This window comes from Heptranchias perlo, unplaced genomic scaffold (genome assembly GCF_035084215.1).
Source record: "Heptranchias perlo isolate sHepPer1 unplaced genomic scaffold, sHepPer1.hap1 HAP1_SCAFFOLD_781, whole genome shotgun sequence".
In the NCBI taxonomy this organism is placed as follows: Eukaryota; Metazoa; Chordata; class Chondrichthyes; order Hexanchiformes; family Hexanchidae; genus Heptranchias; species Heptranchias perlo.
Window position 1 is genome coordinate 1 of NW_027139815.1, and position 21732 is coordinate 21732.

General features: G+C 51.9%; 1 protein-coding gene across 1 annotated transcript in view; it reads left to right on the forward strand.

The window, feature by feature from the left end:
• Positions 1 to 655: 655 nt before the first annotated feature.
• The window catches only part of LOC137319252 (deaminated glutathione amidase-like), a gene marked incomplete at its 5' end in the record, with an annotated part of 29870 nt that continues 8793 nt past the window's right edge, over positions 656 to 21732 (forward strand). The window contains 3 exons of the mRNA XM_067981544.1: positions 656 to 759; positions 1107 to 1240; positions 3686 to 3811. Of these exons, the coding sequence (XP_067837645.1) occupies positions 656 to 759; positions 1107 to 1240; positions 3686 to 3811 (364 nt within the window). The remainder of the gene's footprint in view (positions 760 to 1106; positions 1241 to 3685; positions 3812 to 21732) is intronic.

Below are 21732 nucleotides of genomic sequence, written 5' to 3' on the forward strand. Positions count from 1 at the left end.
TTCTCTTCCCCCCCCCCTCCCTCCCTCCCTCCCTTCCCCCCCCCTCCCTCCCTCCCTCTCTCCCCCCCCCCCCCCCTCCCTCCCTCCCTCTCTCCCCCCCCCCTCCCTCCCTCCCCTCTCTCCCCCCCCCTCCCCCTCCCTCCCTCTCTCCCCCCCCCCCTCCCCCCCTCCCCCCCCCTCCCCCCCTCCCCCCCCCCTCCCTCTCCCTCCCCTCCCCCTCCCCCTCCCCTCTCCCCTCCCCTCTCCCTCCCCTCCCCTCCCCCCTCCTCTCCCTCCCCTCCCCCCCTCCCTCCTCCCTCTCCCCTCCCTCTCCCTCCCTCCTCCCTCCCCTCCCTCTCCCTCCCTCTCCCTCCCCTCCCTCCTCTCCCTCCCTCTCTCTCTCTCTCTCTCCCTCCCTCTCTCTCTCTCTCTCTCTCTCTCCCTCTCTCCCCCTCCCCCTCCCCCTCCCTCCCCCCTCCCCCTCCCTCCCCTCCTCCCCCTCCCTCCCCCTCCCCCCCCTCCCCCTCCCTCCCCCTCCCCCCTCTCCCTCTCCCCCTCTCTCTCCCTCTCCCTCTCTCCCTCTCTCTCCCCCTCTCCCCCTCCCTCTCTCCCACTCTCTCCCTCTCTCTCTCCCTCTCTCCCTCCCTCTCTCACTCTCCCCTCTCGTTCTCGGTAGGGAGACCAGACTCTGGCTATCCCTGGGCGGGTTCCACGAGCGAGGCCACGACTGGGAGCGGGACCGTCGAATCTACAACACCCACGTGCTCATCAACGACGCTGGTAGGTCCGGGGTGAAGAGAGGGCGGGGGGGAATGGGGCCAATGGAAAATGGGGGGGGCGGGGGAAGGGGGTTATCGAGCAGCTGTCCCACTCTCCGCACCCCGGGGTGGGGGAGGGGGAAACAAGTCGCCCGACTGGCCCCGAATCTGCACCCAGACGTGGAAATTTTCACGGGCTATTCGACTGCAGCGGGCATCGCGGCCCATTAATTTTTTTTTTCACCCCCACCTCGGCCCCCCCCCCACCGCCCCGGGCCGCGATCGAACCCCGGTTCCTGTCACCTCCCCCCACCCTGGGCTGGATTTACACCTGTGATTTAATGATTGTATCCCTCCAAACGCCGCCAGGAGACATCGCCAGCATCTACCACAAAACCCACCTCTTCGACGCGGAGCTGCCCGGCCGCGTCTCGATGAAGGAGAGCCGCTTCACCATCCCCGGAGACGCCATCGAGCCCCCCGTCGACACCCCGATCGGCAAGGTGAGGGGAGACGGGAGACGGACGCCTGGTGGAGTCTGGGGGGGAGCTTCACTCTCTGTATCTAACCCCGTACCTGACCCTGGAGTGTTTGATGGGACAGTGTAGAGGGAGCTTTACTCTGTATCTAACCCTGTACCTGACCCTGGGAGTGTTTGATGGGACAGTGTAGAGGGAGCTTTACTCTGTATCTAACCCTGTACCTGACCCTGGGAGTGTTTGATGGGACAGTGTAGAGGGAGCTTTACTCTGTGTCTAACCCTGTACCTGACCCTGGGAGTGTTTGATGGGACAGTGTAGAGGGAGCTTTACTCTGTATCTAACCCTGTACTTGTCCTGGGAGTGTTTGATGGGACAGTGTAGAGGGAGCTTTACTCTGTATCTCACCCTGTACCTGCCCTGGGAGTGTTTGATGGGACAGTGTAGAGGGAGCTTTACTCTGTATCTAACCCTGTACCTGCCCTGGGAGTGTTTGACGGGACAGTGTAGAGGGAGCTTTACTCTGTATCTAACCCTGTACCTGCCCCTGGGAGTGTTTGATGGGACAGTGTCGAGGGAGCTTTACTCTGTATCTAACCCTGTACCTGCCCCTGGGAGTGTTTGATGGGACAGTGTAGAGGGAGCTTTACTCTGTATCTAACCCTGTACCTACCCTGGGAGTGTTTGATGGGACAGTGTGGAGGGAGCTTTACTCTGTATCTAACCCTGTACCTGCCCTGGGAGTGTTTGATGGGACAGTGTGGAGGGAGCTTCACTCTGTATCTAACCCTGTACCTGACCCTGGGAGTGTTTGATGGGACAGTGTGGAGGGAGCTTCACTCTGTATCTAACCCTGTACCTGACCCTGGGAGTGTTTGACGGGACGGTGTGGAGGGAGCTTTACTCTGTATCTAACCCTGTACCTGCCCTGGGAGTGTTTGATGGGACAGTGCAGAGGAGCTTTACTCTGTATCTAACCCTGTACCTGCCCTGGGAGTGTTTGACGGGACAGTGTAGAGGGAGCTTTACTCTGTATCTAACCCTGTACCTGACCCTGGGAGTGTTTGATGGGACAGTGTAGAGGGAGCTTTACTCTGTATCTAACCCTGTACCTGCCCTGGGAGTGTTTGATGGGACAGTGTAGAGGGAGCTTTACTCTGTATCTAACCCTGTCCCTGCCCTGGGAGTGTTTGACGGGACAGTGTAGAGGGAGCTTTACTCTGTATCTAACCCTGTACCTGACCCTGGGAGTGTTTGACGGGACGGTGTGGAGGGAGCTTTACTCTGTATCTAACCCTGTACCTGACCCTGGGAGTGTTTGATGGGACAGTGTAGAGGGAGCTTTACTCTGTATCTAACCCTGTACCTGCCCTGGGAGTGTTTGATGGGACAGTGTAGAGGGAGCTTTACTCTGTATCTAACCCTGTACCTGCCCTGGGAGTGTTTGATGGGACAGTGTAGAGGGAGCTTTACTCTGTATCTAACCCTGTACCTGACCCTGGGAGTGTTTGATGGGACAGTGTAGAGGGAGCTTTACTCTGTATCTAACCCTGTACCTGCCCTGGGAGTGTTTGATGGGACAGTGTAGAGGAGCTTTACTCTGTATCTAACCCTGTACCTGCCCTGGGAGTGTTTGATGGGACAGTGTAGAGGGAGCTTTACTCTGTATCTAACCCTGTACCTGCCCTGGGAGTGTTTGATGGGACAGTGTAGAGGGAGCTTTACTCTGTATCTAACCCTGTACCTGCCCTGGGAGTGTTTGATGGGACAGTGTGGAGGGAGCTTTACTCTGTATCTGACCCTGTACCTGACCCTGGGAGTGTTTGATGGGACAGTGTAGAGTGAGCTTTACTCTGTATCTAACCCTGTACCTGCCCTGGGAGTGTTTGATGGGACAGTGTAGAGGGAGCTTTACTCTGTATCTAACCCTGTACCTGACCCTGGGAGTGTTTGATGGGACAGTGTAGGGGGAGCTTTACTCTGTATCTAACCCTGTACCTGCCCTGGGAGTGTTTGACGGGACAGTGTAGAGGGAGCTTTACTCTGTATCTAACCCTGTACCTGCATTGGGAGTGTTTGATGGGACAGTGTAGAGGGAGCTTTACTCTGTATCTAACCCTGTACCTGCCCTGGGAGTGTTTGATGGGACAGTGTGGAGGGAGCTTTACTCTGTATCTAACCCTGTACCTGCCCTGGGAGTGTTTGATGGGACAGTGTAGAGGGAGCTTTACTCTGTATCTAACCCTGTACCTGCATTGGGAGTGTTTGATGGGACAGTGTAGAGGGAGCTTTACTCTGTATCTAACCCTGTACCTGACCCTGGGAGTGTTTGATGGGACAGTGTAGAGGGAGCTTTACTCTGTATCTAACCCTGTACCTGACCCTGGGAGTGTTTGACGGGACGGTCTGGAGGGAGGTCTCTCTCTCTCTGTCTGGGAGATGATTATTGTCCCCATTTCTCTCACCCAGATCGGCCTTGCAATCTGCTACGACCTGCGATTCCCGGAACTCTCCCTCGCTCTGGCCCAGGAGGGAGCAGAAATCCTGACATTCCCATCAGCGTTCACTGTCACAACCGGAATGGCACACTGGGAGGTAGGTTCAGTCGTGATCATAGTGTGAGTGTGAGCAGGGCTGTGAATGAACACTCCTTTAATAGTGATTTCAGTGCGAGTGTGAGCCCGGGTGTGACGGAACACTCCTTTAATAGTGATTTCAGTGCGAGTGTGAGCCCGGGTGTGACGGAACACTCCTTTAATAGTGATTTCAGTGTGAGTGTGAGCCCGGGTGTGAAGGAACACTCCTTTAATAGTGATTTCAGTGTGTGTGTGAGCCCGGGTGTGAAGGAACACTCCTTTAATAGTGATTTCAGTGCGAGTGTGAGCCCGGGTGTGACGGAACACTCCTTTAATAGTGATTTCAGTGTGTGTGTGAGCCCGGGTGTGAAGGAACACTCCTTTAATAGTGATTTCAGTGTGAGTGTGAGCCCGGGTGTGAAGGAACACTCCTTTAATAGTGATTTCAGTGTGAGTGTGAGCCCGGGTGTGAAGGAACACTCCTTTAATAGTGATTTCAGTGTGAGTGTGAGCCCGGGTGTGAAGGAACACTCCTTTAATAGTGATTTCAGTGTGTGTGTGAGCCCGGGTGTGAAGGAACACTCCTTTAATAGTGATTTCAGTGTGTGTGTGAGCCCAGGTGTGAAGGAACACTCCTTTAATAGTGATTTCAGTGTGTGAGTGTGAGCCCGGGTGTGAAGGAACACTCCTTTAATAGTGATTTCAGTGTGAGTGTGAGCCCGGGTGTGAAGGAACACTCCTTTAATAGTGATTTCAGTGTGAGTGTGAGCCCGGGTGTGAAGGAACACTCCTTTAATCGTGATTTCAGTGTGTGTGCGAGCCCGGGTGTGAAGGAACACTCCTTTAATAGTGATTTCAGTGTGTGTGTGAGCCCGAGTGTGAAGGAACACTCCTTTAATCGTGATTTCAGTGTGTGTGCGAGCCCGGGTGTGAAGGAACACTCCTTTAATAGTGATTTCAGTGTGAGTGTGAGCCCGGGTGTGAAGGAACACGTCCTTTAATCGTGATTTCAGTGTGTGTGTGAGCCCGGGTGTGAAGGAACACTCCTTTAATAGTGATTTCAGTGTGAGTGTGAGCCCGGGTGTGAAGGAACACTCCTTTAATAGTGATTTCAGTGTGAGTGTGAGCCCGGGTGTGAAGCAACACTCCTTTAATAGTGATTTCAGTGTGAGTGTGAGCCCGGGTGTGATGGAACACTCCTTTAATAGTGATTTCAGTGTGAGTGTGAGCCCGAGTGTGAAGGAACACTCCTTTAATAGTGATTTCAGTGTGAGTGTGAGCCCGGGTGTGAAGGAACACTCCTTTAATAGTGATTTCAGTGTGTGAGTGTGAGCCCGGGTGTGAAGGAACACTCCTTTAATAGTGATTTCAGTGTGAGTGTGAGCCCGGGTGTGATGGAACACTCCTTTAATAGTGATTTCAGTGTGTGAGTGTGAGCCCGGGTGTGAAGGAACACTCCTTTAATAGTGATTTCAGTGTGTGTGTGTGAGCCCGGGTGTGAAGGAACACTCCTTTAATAGTGATTTCAGTGTGAGTGTGAGCCCGGGTGTGAAGGAACACTCCTTTAATAGTGATTTCAGTGTGAGTGTGAGCCTGGGTGTGAAGGAACACTCCTTTAATAGTGATTTCAGTGTGAGTGTGAGCCCGGGTGTGAAGGAACACTCCTTTATCAGTGATTTCAGTGTGAGTGTGAGCCTGGGTGTGAAGGAACACTCCTTTAATCGTGATCTCAGTGTGAGTGTGAGCCCGGGTGTGAAGGAACACTCCTTTATCAGTGATTTCAGTGTGAGTGTGAGCCCGGGTGTGAAGGAACACTCCTTTAATAGTGATTTCAGTGTGTGAGTGTGAGCCTGAGTTTGAAGGAACACTCCTTTAATAGTGATTTCAGTGTGAGTGTGAGCCCGGGTGTGAAGGAACACTCCTTTAACAGTGATCTCAGTGTGAGTGTGAGCCCGGGTGTGAAGGAACAGTCCTTTAATAGTGATTTCAGTGTGTGTGTGAGCCCGGGTGTGAAGGAACACTCCTTTAATAGTGATTTCAGTGTGAGTGTGAGCCCGGGTGTGAAGGAACACTCCTTTAATAGTGATTTCAGTGTGTGAGTGTGAGCCCGGGTGTGAAGGAACACTCCTTTAATAGTGATTTCAGTGTGAGTGTGAGCCCGGGTGTGATGGAACACTCCTTTAATAGTGATTTCAGTGTGAGTGTGAGCCGGGTGTGAAGGAACACTCCTTTAATCGTGATTTCAGAGTGAGTGTGAGCCCGGGTGTGAAGGAACGCCCGTTTAATAGTGAGCCCAGTGTGAGTGTGAGCCCGTGTGTGAAGGAACACTCCTTTAATAGTGATTTCAGTGTGTGTGTGAGCCCGGGTGTGAAGGAACACTCCTTTAATAGTGATCTCAGTGTGAGTGTGAGCCCGGGTGTGAAGGAACACTCCTTTCATGGTGATTTCAGTGTGTGAGTGTGAGCCCGGGTGTGAAGGAACACTCCTTTAATAGTGATTTCAGTGTGAGTGTGAGCCCGGGTGTGATGGAACTCTCCTTTAATCGTGATTTCAGTGTGAGTGTGAGCCTGGGTGTGAACGAACGCCCGTTTAATGGTGAGCCCAGTGTGAGTGTGAGCCCGGGTGTGAAGGAACACTCATTTAATAGTGATTTCAGTGTGAGTGTGAGCCCGGGTGTGAAGGAACACTCCTTTAATAGTGATTTCAGTGTGTGTGTGAGCCCGGGTGTGAAGGAACACTCCTTTAATAGTGATTTCAGTGTGTGTGTGAGCCCGGGTGTGAAGGAACACTCCTTTAATAGTGATTTCAGTGTGAGTGTGAGCCCGGGTGTGAACGCACGCCCGTTTAATAGTGAGCCCAGTGTGAGTGTGAGCCCGGGTGTGAAGGAACACTCCTTTAATAGTGATTTCAGCATGAGTGTGTGAACCCGGGTGTGAAGGAACACTCCTTTAATAGTGATTTCAGTGTGAGTGTGAGCCCGGGTGAGAACGAACGCCCGTTTAATAGTGAGCCCAGTGTGAGTGTGAGCCCGGGTGTGAAGGAACACTCCTTTAATAGTGATCATAGTGTGAGTGTGAGCCCGGGTGTGAAGGATCACTCCTTTAATAGTGATTTCAGTGTGTGAGTGTGAGCCCGAGTGTGAAAGAACACTCCTTTAATAGTGATTTCAGTATGAGTGTGAGCCCGGGTGTGAAGGAACACTCCTTTAATAGTGATCATAGTGTGAGTGTGAGCCCGGGTGTGAAGGAACACCCCTTTAATAGTGATTTCAGTGTGTGAGTGTGAGCCCGAGTGTGAAGGAACACTCCTTTAATAGTGATTTCAGTGTGAGTGTGTGAGCCCGGGTGTGAAGGAACACTCCTTTAATAGTGATTTGAGTGTGTGAGTGTGAGCCCGGGTGTGAAGGAACACTCCTTTAAAGTTGATTTCAGTGTGAGTGTGTGAGCCCGGGTGTGAAGGAACACTCCTTTAATAGTGATTTCAGTGTGAGTGTGAGCCCGGGTGTGAGGGAACACTCCTTTAATAGTGATTTCAGTGTGAGTGTGAGCCCGGGTGTGAAGGAACACTCCTTTAATAGTGATTTCAGTGTGAGTGTGAGCCCAGGTGTGAAGGAACACTCCTTTAATAGTGATTTCAGTGTGTGTGTGAACCCGGGTGTGAAGGAACACTCCTTTAATAGTGATTTCAGTGTGAGTGTGAGCCCGGGTGTGATGGAACACTCCTTTAATAGTGATTTCAGTGTGTGTGTGAACCCGGGTGTGAAGGAACACTCCTTTAATAGTGATTTCAGTGTGAGTGTGAGCCCGGGTGTGATGGAACACTCCTTTAATAGTGATTTCAGTGTGTGTGTGAGCCCGGGTGTGAAGGAACACTCCTTTAAACGTGATTTCAGTGTGAGTGTGAGCCCGGGTGTGAAGGATCACTCCTTTAATAGTGATTTCAGTGTGTGAGTGTGAGCCCGAGTGTGAAAGAACACTCCTTTAATAGTGATTTCAGTATGAGTGTGAGCCCGGGTGTGAAGGAACACTCCTTTAATAGTGATCATAGTGTGAGTGTGAGCCCGGGTGTGAAGGAACACCCCTTTAATAGTGATTTCAGTGTGTGAGTGTGAGCCCGAGTGTGAAGGAACACTCCTTTAATAGTGATTTCAGTGTGAGTGTGTGAGCCCGGGTGTGAAGGAACACTCCTTTAATAGTGATTTGAGTGTGTGAGTGTGAGCCCGGGTGTGAAGGAACACTCCTTTAATAGTGATTTCAGTGTGAGTGTGAGCCCGGGTGTGAGGGAACACTCCTTTAATAGTGATTTCAGTGTGTGTGTGAGCCCGGGTGTGAAGGAACACTCCTTTAAAGGTGATTTCAGTGTGAGTGTGTGAGCCCGGGTGTGAAGGAACACTCCTTTAATAGTGATTTCAGTGTGAGTGTGAGCCCGGGTGTGAGGGAACACTCCTTTAATAGTGATTTCAGTGTGAGTGTGAGCCCGGGTGTGAAGGAACACTCCTTTAATAGTGATTTCAGTGTGAGTGTGAGCCCGGGTGTGAAGGAACACGTCCTTTAATAGTGATCTCAGTGTGTGTGTGAGCCCGGGTGTGAAGGAACACTCCTTTAATAGTGATTTCAGTGTGTGTGTGAACCCGGGTGTGAAGGAACACTCCTTTAATAGTGATTTCAGTGTGAGTGTGAGCCCGGGTGTGATGGAACACTCCTTTAATAGTGATTTCAGTGTGTGTGTGAGCCCGGGTGTGAAGGAACACTCCTTTAAACGTGATTTCAGTGTGTGTGTGAGCCCGGGTGTGAAGGAACACTCCTTTAATAGTGATTTCAGTGTGTGAGTGTGAGCCCGGGGGTGAAGGAACACTCCTTTAATCGTGATTTCAGTGTGAGTGTGAGCCTGGGTGTGAAGGAACACTCCTTTAATGGTGATTTCAGTGTGTGAGTGTGAGCCCGGGTGTGAAGGAACACTCCTTTAATAGTGATTTCAGTGTGTGTGTGAGCCCGTGTGTGAAGGAACACTCCTTTAATAGTGATTTCAGTGTGAGTGTGAGCCCGGGTGTGAAGGAACACTCATTTAATAGTGATCTCAGTGTGAGTGTGAGCCCGAGTGTGAAGGAACACTCCTTTAAACGTGATTTCAGTGTGAGTGTGAGCCCGGGTGTGAAGGAACACTCCTTTAATAGTGATTTCAGTGTGAGTGTGAGCCCGGGTGTGAAGGAACACTCCTTTAATGGTGATTTCAGTGTGAGTGTGAGCCCGGGTGTGAAGGAACACTCCTTTAATAGTGATTTCAGTGTGAGTGTGAGCCCGGGTGTGAAGGAACACTCCTTTAATAGTGATTTGAGTGTGTGAGTGTGAGCCCGGGTGTGAAGGAACACTCCTTTAAAGGTGATTTCAGTGTGAGTGTGTGAGCCCGGGTGTGAAGGAACACTCCTTTAATAGTGATTTGAGTGTGTGAGTGTGAGCCCGGGTGTGAAGGAACACTCCTTTAATAGTGATTTCAGTGTGAGTGTGTGAGCCCGGGTGTGAAGGAACACTCCTTTAATAGTGATTTGAGTGTGTGAGTGTGAGCCCGGGTGTGAAGGAACACTCCTTTAAAGTTGATTTCAGTGTGAGTGTGTGAGCCCGGGTGTGAAGGAACACTCCTTTAATAGTGATTTCAGTGTGAGTGTGAGCCCGGGTGTGAGGGAACACTCCTTTAATAGTGATTTCAGTGTGAGTGTGAGCCCGGGTGTGAAGGAACACTCCTTTAATAGTGATTTCAGTGTGAGTGTGAGCCCAGGTGTGAAGGAACACTCCTTTAATAGTGATTTCAGTGTGTGTGTGAACCCGGGTGTGAAGGAACACTCCTTTAATAGTGATTTCAGTGTGAGTGTGAGCCCGGGTGTGATGGAACACTCCTTTAATAGTGATTTCAGTGTGTGTGTGAACCCGGGTGTGAAGGAACACTCCTTTAATAGTGATTTCAGTGTGAGTGTGAGCCCGGGTGTGATGGAACACTCCTTTAATAGTGATTTCAGTGTGAGTGTGAGCCCGGGTGTGAAGGAACACTCCTTTAATAGTGATTTCAGTGTGAGTGTGAGCCCGGGTGTGAAGGAACACTCCTTTAATAGTGATTTCAGTGTGTGTGTGAGCCCGGGTGTGAAGGAACACTCCTTTAAACGTGATTTCAGTGTGAGTGTGAGCCCGGGTGTGAAGGATCACTCCTTTAATAGTGATTTCAGTGTGTGAGTGTGAGCCCGAGTGTGAAAGAACACTCCTTTAATAGTGATTTCAGTATGAGTGTGAGCCCGGGTGTGAAGGAACACTCCTTTAATAGTGATCATAGTGTGAGTGTGAGCCCGGGTGTGAAGGAACACCCCTTTAATAGTGATTTCAGTGTGTGAGTGTGAGCCCGAGTGTGAAGGAACACTCCTTTAATAGTGATTTCAGTGTGAGTGTGTGAGCCCGGGTGTGAAGGAACACTCCTTTAATAGTGATTTGAGTGTGTGAGTGTGAGCCCGGGTGTGAAGGAACACTCCTTTAATAGTGATTTCAGTGTGAGTGTGAGCCCGGGTGTGAGGGAACACTCCTTTAATAGTGATTTCAGTGTGTGTGTGAGCCCGGGTGTGAAGGAACACTCCTTTAAAGGTGATTTCAGTGTGAGTGTGTGAGCCCGGGTGTGAAGGAACACTCCTTTAATAGTGATTTCAGTGTGAGTGTGAGCCCGGGTGTGAGGGAACACTCCTTTAATAGTGATTTCAGTGTGAGTGTGAGCCCGGGTGTGAAGGAACACTCCTTTAATAGTGATTTCAGTGTGAGTGTGAGCCCAGGTGTGAAGGAACACTCCTTTAATAGTGATTTCAGTGTGAGTGTGAGCCCGGGTGTGAAGGAACACGTCCTTTAATAGTGATCTCAGTGTGTGTGTGAGCCCGGGTGTGAAGGAACACTCCTTTAATAGTGATTTCAGTGTGTGTGTGAACCCGGGTGTGAAGGAACACTCCTTTAATAGTGATTTCAGTGTGAGTGTGAGCCCGGGTGTGATGGAACACTCCTTTAATAGTGATTTCAGTGTGTGTGTGAGCCCGGGTGTGAAGGAACACTCCTTTAAACGTGATTTCAGTGTGTGTGTGAGCCCGGGTGTGAAGGAACACTCCTTTAATAGTGATTTCAGTGTGTGAGTGTGAGCCCGGGGGTGAAGGAACACTCCTTTAATCGTGATTTCAGTGTGAGTGTGAGCCTGGGTGTGAAGGAACACTCCTTTAATGGTGATTTCAGTGTGTGAGTGTGAGCCCGGGTGTGAAGGAACACTCCTTTAATAGTGATTTCAGTGTGTGTGTGAGCCCGTGTGTGAAGGAACACTCCTTTAATAGTGATTTCAGTGTGAGTGTGAGCCCGGGTGTGAAGGAACACTCATTTAATAGTGATCTCAGTGTGAGTGTGAGCCCGAGTGTGAAGGAACACTCCTTTAAACGTGATTTCAGTGTGAGTGTGAGCCCGGGTGTGAAGGAACACTCCTTTAATAGTGATTTCAGTGTGAGTGTGAGCCCGGGTGTGAAGGAACACTCCTTTAATGGTGATTTCAGTGTGAGTGTGAGCCCGGGTGTGAAGGAACACTCCTTTAATAGTGATTTCAGTGTGAGTGTGAGCCCGGGTGTGAAGGAACACTCCTTTAATAGTGATTTGAGTGTGTGAGTGTGAGCCCGGGTGTGAAGGAACACTCCTTTAAAGGTGATTTCAGTGTGAGTGTGTGAGCCCGGGTGTGAAGGAACACTCCTTTAATAGTGATTTGAGTGTGTGAGTGTGAGCCCGGGTGTGAAGGAACACTCCTTTAAACGTGATTTCAGTGTGAGTGTGAGCCTGGGTGTGAAGGAACACTCCTTTAATAGTGATTTCAGTGTGTGAGTGTGAGCCCGGGTGTGAAGGAACACTCCTTTAATAGTGATTTCAGTGTGTGTGTGAGCCTGGGTGTGAAGGAACACTCCTTTAATAGTGATTTCAGTGTGAGTGTGAGCCCGGGTGTGAAGGAACACTCCTTTAATCGTGATTTCAGTGTGCGTGTGAGCCCGGGTGTGAAGGAACACTCCTTTAATAGTGATTTCAGTGTGTGAGTGTGAGCCCGGGTGTGAAGGAACACTCCTTTAATAGTGATTTCAGTGTGAGTGTGAGCCCGGGTGTGAAGGAACACTCCTTTAATAGTGATTTCAGTGTGTGAGTGTGAGCCCGAGTGTGAAGGAACACTCCTTTAATCGTGATTTCAGTGTGTGAGTGTGAGCCCGAGTGTGAAGGAACACTCCTTTAATAGTGATTTCAGTGTGTGAGTGTGAGCCCGAGTGTGAAGGAACACTCCTTTAATCGTGATTTCAGTGTGAGTGTGAGCCCGGGTGTGAAGGAACACTCCTTTAATAGTGATTTCAGTGTGAGTGTGAGCCCGGGTGTGAAGGAACACTCCTTTAATAGTGATTTCAGTGTGTGAGTGTGAGCCCGGGTGTGAAGGAACACTCCTTTAATGGTGATTTCAGTGTGAGTGTGAGCCCGGGTGTGAAGGAACACTCCTTTAATAGTGATTTCAGTGTGAGTGTGAGCCCGGGTGTGAAGGAACACTCCTTTAATTGTGATTTCAGTGTGGGTGTGAGCCCGGGTGTGAAGGAACAATCCTTTAATCGTGATTTCAGTGTGATTGTGAGCCCGGGTGTGAAGGAACACTCCTTTAATAGTGATCTCAGTGTGTGTTTGAGCCCGGGTGTGAAGGAACACTCCTTTAATGGTGATTTCAGTGTGAGTGTGAGCCCGTGTGTGAAGGAACACTCCTTTAATAGTGATTTCAGTGTGAGTGTGAGCCCGGGTGTGAAGGAACACTCCTTTAATAGTGATCTCAGTGTGAGTGTGAGCCCGGGTGTGAAGGAACACTCCTTTAATAGTGATTTCAGTGTGTGAGTGTGAGCCCGGGTGTGAAGGAACACTCCTTTAATAGTGATTTCAGTGTGAGTGTGAGCCTGGGTGTGAAGGAACACTCCTTTAATAGTGATTTCAGTGTGAGTGTGAGCCCGGGTGTGAAGGAACACTCCTTTACTAGTGATTTCAGTGTGAGTGTGTGAGCCCTGGTGTGAAGGAACACTCCTTTAATAGTGATTTCAGTGTGAGTGTGAGCCCGGGTGTGAAGGAACACTCCTTTAATAGTGATTTCAGTGTGTGAGTGTGAGCCCGAGTGTGAAGGAACACTCCTTTAATAGTGATCTCAGTGTGTGTGTGAGCCCGGGTGTGAAGGAACACTCCTTTAATAGTGATTTCAGTGTGAGTGTGTGAGCCCTGGTGTGAAGGAACACTCCTTTAATAGTGATTTCAGCGTGAGTGTGTGAGCCCAGTTGTGAAGGAACACTCCTTTCATAGTGATCTCAGTGTGAGTGTGTGAGCCCGGTTGTGAACGAACGCCCGTTTAATCGTGATCCCAGTGTGTGAGTGTGTGAGCCCGGTTGTGAACGAACGCCCGTTTAATAGTGATCCCAGTGTGTGAGTGTGTGAGCCCAGTTGAGAACGAACGCCCGTTTAATAGTGATCCCAGTGTCTGAGTGTGTGAGCCCGGGTGTGAACGAACACCCGTTTAATAGTGATCCCAGTGTGTGAGTGTGTGAGCCCGGGTGTGAACGAACGCCCCTTTAATAGTGATCCCAGTGTGTGAGTGTGTGATCCCGGTGTGTGAACGAACGCCCGTTTAATAGTGATCCCAGTGTGTGAGTGTGTGATCCCGGGTGTGAACGAACACCCGTTTAATAGTGATCCCAGTGTCTGAGTGTGTGAGCCCGGGTGTGAACGAACGCCCCTTTAATAGTGATCCCAGTGTGTGAGTGTGTGAGCCCGGTTGTGAACGAACGCCCGTTTAATCGTGATCCCAGTGTGTGAGTGTGTGAGCCCGGGTGTGAACGAATGCCCGTTTAATCGTGATCCCAGTGTCTGAGTGTGTGATCCCGGGTGTGAACGAACGCCCGTTTAAAAGTGATCCCAGTGTGTGAGTGTGTGAGCCCGGTTGTGAACGAACGCCCGTTTAATAGTGATCCCAGTGTGTGAGTGTGTGAGCCCGGTGTGTGAACGAACGCCCGTTTAATCGTGATCCCAGTGTGTGAGTGTGTGAGCCCGGGTGTGAACGAACGCCCGTTTAATAGTGATCCCAGTGTGTGAGTGTGTGAGCCCGGGTGTGAACGAACGCCCGTTTAATCGTGATCCCAGTGTGTGAGTGTGTGAGCCCGGGTGTGAACGAACGCCCGTTTAATCGTGATCCCAGTGTCTGAGTGTGTGATCCCGGTGTGTGAACGAACGCCCGTTTAATAGTGATCCCAGTGTGTGAGTGTGTGAGCCCGGGTGTGAACGAACGCCCGTTTAATCGTGATCCCAGTGTCTGAGTGTGTGAGCCCGGGTGTGAAGGAACGCCCGTTTCATAGTGATCCCAGTGTGTGAGTGTGTGATCCCGGGTGTGAACGAACGCCCGTTTAATCGTGATCCCAGTGTGTGAGTGTGTGAGCCCGGGTGTGAACGAACGCCCGTTTAATAGTGATCCCAGTGTGTGAGTGTGTGAGCCCGGGTGTGAACGAACGCCCGTTTAATAGTGATCCCAGTGTGTGAGTGTGTGAGCCCGGTTGTGAACGAACGCCCGTTTAATAGTGATCCCAGTGTGTGAGTGTGTGAGCCCGGTTGTGAACGAACGCCCGTTTAATAGTGATCCCAGTGTGTGAGTGTGTGAGCCTGGGTGTGAACGAACGCCCGTTTAATAGTGATCCCAGTGTGTGAGTGTGTGAGCCCGGTTGTGAACGAACGCCCGTTTAATCGTGATCCCAGTGTGTGAGTGTGTGAGCACGGGTGTGAACGAACGCCCGTTTAATCGTGATCCCAGTGTGTGAGTGTGTGAGCCCGGGTGTGAACGAACGCCCGTTTAATCGTGATCCCAGTGTGTGAGTGTGTGAGCCCGGTTGTGAACGAACGCCCGTTTAATAGTGATCCCAGTGTGTGAGTGTGTGAGCCCGGGTGTGAACGAACGCCCGTTTAATAGTGATCCCAGTGTGTGAGTGTGTGAGCCCGGTTGTGAACGAACGCCCGTTTAATAGTGATCCCAGTGTGTGAGTGTGTGAGCCCGGTTGTGAACGAACGCCCGTTTAATCGTGATCCCAGTGTGTGAGTGTGTGAGCCCGGTGTGTGAACGAACGCCCGTTTAATTGTGATCCCAGTGTGTGAGTGTGTGAGCCCGGTGTGTGAACGAACGCCCGTTTAATAGTGATCCCAGTGTGTGAGTGTGTGAGCCCGGTTGTGAACGAACGCCCGTTTAATAGTGATCCCAGTGTGTGAGTGTGTGAGCCCGGTGTGTGAACGAACGCCCGTTTAATCGTGATCCCAGTGTGTGAGTGTGTGAGCCCGGTGTGTGAACGAACGCCCGTTTAATAGTGATCCCAGTGTGTGAGTGTGTGAGCCCGGTTGTGAACGAACGCCCGTTTAATAGTGATCCCAGTGTGTGAGTGTGTGAGCCCGGGTGTGAACGAACGCCCGTTTAATAGTGATCCCAGTGTGTGAGTGTGTGAGCCCGGTTGTGAACGAACGCCCGTTTAATAGTGATCCCAGTGTGTGAGTGTGTGAGCCCGGTTGTGAACGAACGCCCGTTTAATAGTGATCCCAGTGTGTCAGTGTGTGAGCCTGGGTGTGAACGAACGCCCGTTTAATAGTGATCCCAGTGTGTGAGTGTGTGAGCCCGGTTGTGAACGAACGCCCGTTTAATCGTGATCCCAGTGTGTGAGTGTGTGAGCCCGGGTGTGAACGAACGCCCGTTTAATCGTGATCCCAGTGTGTGAGTGTGTGATCCCGGGTGTGAACGAACGCCCGTTTAATAGTGATCCCAGTGTGTGAGTGTGTGAGCCCGGGTGTGAACGAACGCCCGTTTAATAGTGATCCCAGTGTGTGAGTGTGTGAGCCCGGGTGTGAACGAACGCCCGTTTAATCGTGATCCCAGTGTGTGAGTGTGTGAGCCCGGGTGTGAACGAACGCCCGTTTAATCGTGATCCCAGTGTCTGAGTGTGTGATCCCGGTGTGTGAACGAACGCCCGTTTAATAGTGATCCCAGTGTGTGAGTGTGTGAGCCCGGGTGTGAACGAACGCCCGTTTAATCGTGATCCCAGTGTCTGAGTGTGTGAGCCCGGGTGTGAAGGAACGCCCGTTTCATAGTGATCCCAGTGTGTGAGTGTGTGATCCCGGGTGTGAACGAACGCCCGTTTAATCGTGATCCCAGTGTGTGAGTGTGTGAGCCCGGGTGTGAACGAACGCCCGTTTAATAGTGATCCCAGTGTGTGAGTGTGTGAGCCCGGGTGTGAACGAACGCCCGTTTAATAGTGATCCCAGTGTGTGAGTGTGTGAGCCCGGTTGTGAACGAACGCCCGTTTAATAGTGATCCCAGTGTGTGAGTGTGTGAGCCCGGTTGTGAACGAACGCCCGTTTAATAGTGATCCCAGTGTGTGAGTGTGTGAGCCTGGGTGTGAACGAACGCCCGTTTAATAGTGATCCCAGTGTGTGAGTGTGTGAGCCCGGTTGTGAACGAACGCCCGTTTAATCGTGATCCCAGTGTGTGAGTGTGTGAGCACGGGTGTGAACGAACGCCCGTTTAATCGTGATCCCAGTGTGTGAGTGTGTGAGCCCGGGTGTGAACGAACGCCCGTTTAATCGTGATCCCAGTGTGTGAGTGTGTGAGCCCGGTTGTGAACGAACGCCCGTTTAATAGTGATCCCAGTGTGTGAGTGTGTGAGCCCGGGTGTGAACGAACGCCCGTTTAATAGTGATCCCAGTGTGTGAGTGTGTGAGCCCGGGTGTGAACGAACGCCCGTTTAATAGTGATCCCAGTGTGTGAGTGTGTGAGCCCGGTTGTGAACGAACGCCCGTTTAATAGTGATCCCAGTGTGTGAGTGTGTGAGCCCGGTTGTGAACGAACGCCCGTTTAATCGTGATCCCAGTGTGTGAGTGTGTGAGCCCGGTGTGTGAACGAACGCCCGTTTAATCGTGATCCCAGTGTGTGAGTGTGTGAGCCCGGTGTGTGAACGAACGCCCGTTTAATCGTGATCCCAGTGTGTGAGTGTGTGAGCCCGGTGTGTGAACGAACGCCCGTTTAATAGTGATCCCAGTGTGTGAGTGTGTGAGCCCGGTTGTGAACGAACGCCCGTTTAATAGTGATCCCAGTGTGTGAGTGTGTGAGCCCGGGTGTGAACGAACGCCCGTTTAATAGTGATCCCAGTGTGTGAGTGTGTGAGCCCGGTTGTGAACGAACGCCCGTTTAATAGTGATCCCAGTGTGTGAGTGTGTGAGCCCGGTTGTGAACGAACGCCCGTTTAATAGTGATCCCAGTGTGTCAGTGTGTGAGCCTGGGTGTGAACGAACGCCCGTTTAATAGTGATCCCAGTGTGTGAGTGTGTGAGCCCGGTTGTGAACGAACGCCCGTTTAATCGTGATCCCAGTGTGTGAGTGTGTGAGCCCGGGTGTGAACGAACGCCCGTTTAATCGTGATCCCAGTGTGTGAGTGTGTGATCCCGGGTGTGAACGAACGCCCGTTTAATAGTGATCCCAGTGTGTGAGTGTGTGATCCCGGGTGTGAACGAACGCCCGTTTAATCGTGATCCCAGTGTGTGTGTGTGAGCCCGGGTGTGAACGAACGCCCGTTTAATCGTGATCCCAGTGTGTGAGTGTGTGAGCCCGGGTGTGAACGAACGCCCGTTTAATAGTGATCCCAGTGTCTGAGTGTGTGAGCCCGGGTGTGAACGAACGCCCGTTTAATAGTGATCCCAGTGTGTGAGTGTGTGAACCCGGGTGCGAACGAACGCCCGTTTAATAGTGATCCCAGTGTGTGAGTGTGTGAGCCCGGGTGTGAACGAACGCCCGTTTAATAGTGATCCCAGTGTGTGAGTGTGTGAGCCCGGTGTGTGAACGAACACCCGTTTAATCGTGATCCCAGTGTGTGAGTGTGTGAGCCCGGGTGTGAACGAACGCCCGTTTAATAGTGATCCCAGTGTGTGAGTGTGTGATCCCGGGTGTGAACGAACGCCCGTTTAATAGTGATCCCAGTGTGTGAGTGTGTGAGCCCGGGTGTGTACGAACGCCCGTTTAATCGTGATCCCAGTGTGTGAGTGTGTGATCCCGGGTGTGAACGAACGCCCGTTTAATCGTGATCCCAGTGTCTGAGTGTGTGATCCCGGGTGTGAACGAACGCCCGTTTAATCGTGATCCCAGTGTGTGAGTGTGTGATCCCGGGTGTGAACGAACGCCCATTTAATAGTGATCCCAGTGTGTGAGTGTGTGATCCCGGGTGTGAACGAACGCCCTTTTAATAGTGATCCCAGTGTGTGAGTGTGTGAGCCCGGGTGTGAACGAACGCCCGTTTCATAGTGATCCCAGTGTGTGAGTGTGTGAACCCGGGTGCGAACGAACGCCCGTTTAATAGTGATCCCAGTGTGTGAGTGTGTGAGCCCGGGTGTGAACGAACGCCCGTTTAATAGTGATCCCAGTGTGTGAGTGTGTGAGCCCGGTGTGTGAACGAACACCCGTTTCATCGTGATCCCAGTGTGTGAGTGTGTGAGCCCGGTGTGTGAACGAACACCCGTTTCATCGTGATCCCAGTGTGTGAGTGTGTGAACCCGGGTGTGAACGAACGCCCGTTTAATCGTGATCCCAGTGTGTGAGTGTGTGAGCCCGGTTGTGAACGAACGCCCGTTTAATCGTGATCCCAGTGTGTGAGTGTGTGAGCCCGGTTGTGAACGAACGCCCGTTTAATAGTGATCCCAGTGTGTGAGTGTGTGAGCCCGGTGTGTGAACGAACGCCCGTTTAATCGTGATCCCAGTGTGTGAGTGTGTGAGCCCGGTGTGTGAACGAACGCCCGTTTAATAGTGATCCCAGTGTGTGAGTGTGTGAGCCCGGTTGTGAACGAACGCCCGTTTAATAGTGATCCCAGTGTGTGAGTGTGTGAGCCCGGGTGTGAACGAACGCCCGTTTAATAGTGATCCCAGTGTGTGAGTGTGTGAGCCCGGTTGTGAACGAACGCCCGTTTAATAGTGATCCCAGTGTGTGAGTGTGTGAGCCCGGTTGTGAACGAACGCCCGTTTAATAGTGATCCCAGTGTGTGAGTGTGTGAGCCTGGGTGTGAACGAACGCCCGTTTAATAGTGATCCCAGTGTGTGAGTGTGTGAGCCCGGTTGTGAACGAACGCCCGTTTAATCGTGATCCCAGTGTGTGAGTGTGTGAGCCCGGGTGTGAACGAACGCCCGTTTAATCGTGATCCCAGTGTGTGAGTGTGTGAGCCCGGGTGTGAACGAACGCCCGTTTAATCGTGATCCCAGTGTGTGAGTGTGTGAGCCCGGTTGTGAACGAACGCCCGTTTAATAGTGATCCCAGTGTGTGAGTGTGTGAGCCCGGGTGTGAACGAACGCCCGTTTAATAGTGATCCCAGTGTGTGAGTGTGTGAGCCCGGTTGTGAACGAACGCCCGTTTAATAGTGATCCCAGTGTGTGATTGTGTGAGCCCGGTTGTGAACGAACGCCCGTTTAATCGTGATCCCAGTGTGTGAGTGTGTGAGCCCGGTGTGTGAACGAACGCCCGTTTAATCGTGATCCCAGTGTGTGAGTGTGTGAGCCCGGTGTGTGAACGAACGCCCGTTTAATCGTGATCCCAGTGTGTGAGTGTGTGAGCCCGGTGTGTGAACGAACGCCCGTTTAATCGTGATCCCAGTGTCTGAGTGTGTGAGCCCGGGGTGTGAACGAACGCCCGTTTAATAGTGATCCCAGTGTGTGAGTGTGTGAGCCCGGTTGTGAACGAACACCCGTTTAATAGTGATCCCAGTGTGTGAGCGTGTGATCCCGGGTGTGAACGAACGCCCGTTTAATCGTGATCCCAGTGTGTGAGTGTGTGATCCCGGTGTGTGAACGAACGCCCGTTTAATCGTGATCCCAGTGTGTGAGTGTGTGATCCCGGTTGTGAACGAACGCCCGTTTAATCGTGATCCCAGTGTGTGAGTGTGTGAGCCCGGGTGTGAACGAACGCCCGTTTAATAGTGATCCCAGTGTGTGAGTGTGTGAGCCCGGGTGTGAACGAACGCCCGTTTAATCGTGATCCCAGTGTGTGAGTGTGTGAACCCGGGTGCGAACGAATGCCCGTTTAATAGTGATCCCAGTGTGTGAGTGTGTGAGCCCGGGGTGTGAACGAACGCCCGTTTAATAGTGATCCCAGTGTGTGAGTGTGTGAGCCTGGGTGTGAACGAACGCCCGTTTAATAGTGATCCCAGTGTCTGAGTGTGTGAGCCTGGGTGTGAACGAACGCCCGTTTAATAGTGATCCCAGTGTGTGAGTGTGTGAGCCCGGTTGTGAACGAACGCCCGTTTAATAGTGATCCCAGTGTGTGAGTGTGTGAGCCCGGGGTGTGAACGAACGCCCGTTTAATAGTGATCCCAGTGTGTGAGTGTGTGAGCCCGGGTGTGAACGAACGCCCGTTTAATAGTGATCCCAGTGTGTGAGTGTGTGAGCCCGGGTGTGAACGAACGCCCGTTTAATAGTGATCCCAGTGTGTGAGTGTGTGAGCCCGGTTGTGAACGAACGCCCGTTTAATAGTGATCCCAGTGTGTGATTGTGTGAGCCCGGTTGTGAACGAACGCCCGTTTAATCGTGATCCCAGTGTGTGAGTGTGTGAGCCCGGTGTGTGAACGAACGCCCGTTTAATCGTGATCCCAGTGTGTGAGTGTGTGAGCCCGGTGTGTGAACGAACGCCCGTTTAATCGTGATCCCAGTGTGTGAGTGTGTGAGCCCGGGTGTGAACGAACGCCCGTTTAATCGTGATCCCAGTGTGTGAGTGTGTGAGCCCGGGTGTGAACAAACGCCCGTTTAATCGTGATCCCAGTGTCTGAGTGTGTGAGCCCGGGGTGTGAACGAACGCCCGTTTAATAGTGATCCCAGTGTGTGAGTGTGTGAGCCCGGTTGTGAACGAACGCCCGTTTAATAGTGATCCCAGTGTGTGAGTGTGTGAGCCCGGGTGTGAACGAACGCCCGTTTAATCGTGATCCCAGTGTGTGAGTGTGTGAGTCCGGGTGTGAACGAACGCCCGTTTAATCGTGATCCCAGTGTCTGAGTGTGTGAGCCCGGTTGTGAACGAACGCCCGTTTAATCGTGATCCCAGTGTGTGAGTGTGTGAGCCCGGGTGTGAACGAACGCCCGTTTAATCGTGATCCCAGTGTGTGAGTGTGTGAGCCCGGGTGTGAACGAACGCCCGTTTAATCGTGATCCCAGTGTGTGAGTGTGTGATCCCGGGTGTGAAGGAACGCCCGTTTAATAGTGATCCCAGTGTGTGAGTGTGTGAGCCCGGGTGTGAACGAACGCCCGTTTAATCGTGATCCCAGTGTGTGAGTGTGTGAGCCCGGGTGTGAACGAACGCCCGTTTAATCGTGATCCCAGTGTCTGAGTGTGTGAGCCCGGTTGTGAACGAACACCCGTTTAATCGTGATCCCAGTGTGTGAGTGTGTGATCCCGGGTGTGAACGAACGCCCGTTTAATCGTGATCCCAGTGTGTGAGTGTGTGAGCCTGGGTGTGAACGAACGCCCGTTTAATCGTGATCCCAGTGTGTGAGTGTGTGAGCCCGGGTGTGAACGAACGCCCGTTTAATAGTGATCCCAGTGTCTGAGTGTGTGAGCCCGGGTGTGAACGAACGCCCGTTTAATCGTGATCCCAGTGTGTGAGTGTGTGAACCCGGGTGCGAACGAACGCCCGTTTAATAGTGATCCCAGTGTGTGAGTGTGTGAGCCCGGGTGTGAACGAACGCCCGTTTAATAGTGATCCCAGTGTGTGAGTGTGTGAGCCCGGTGTGTGAACGAACACCCGTTTAATCGTGATCCCAGTGTGTGAGTGTGTGAGCCCGGGTGTGAACGAACGGCCGTTTAATAGTGATCCCAGTGTGTGAGTGTGTGATCCCGGGTG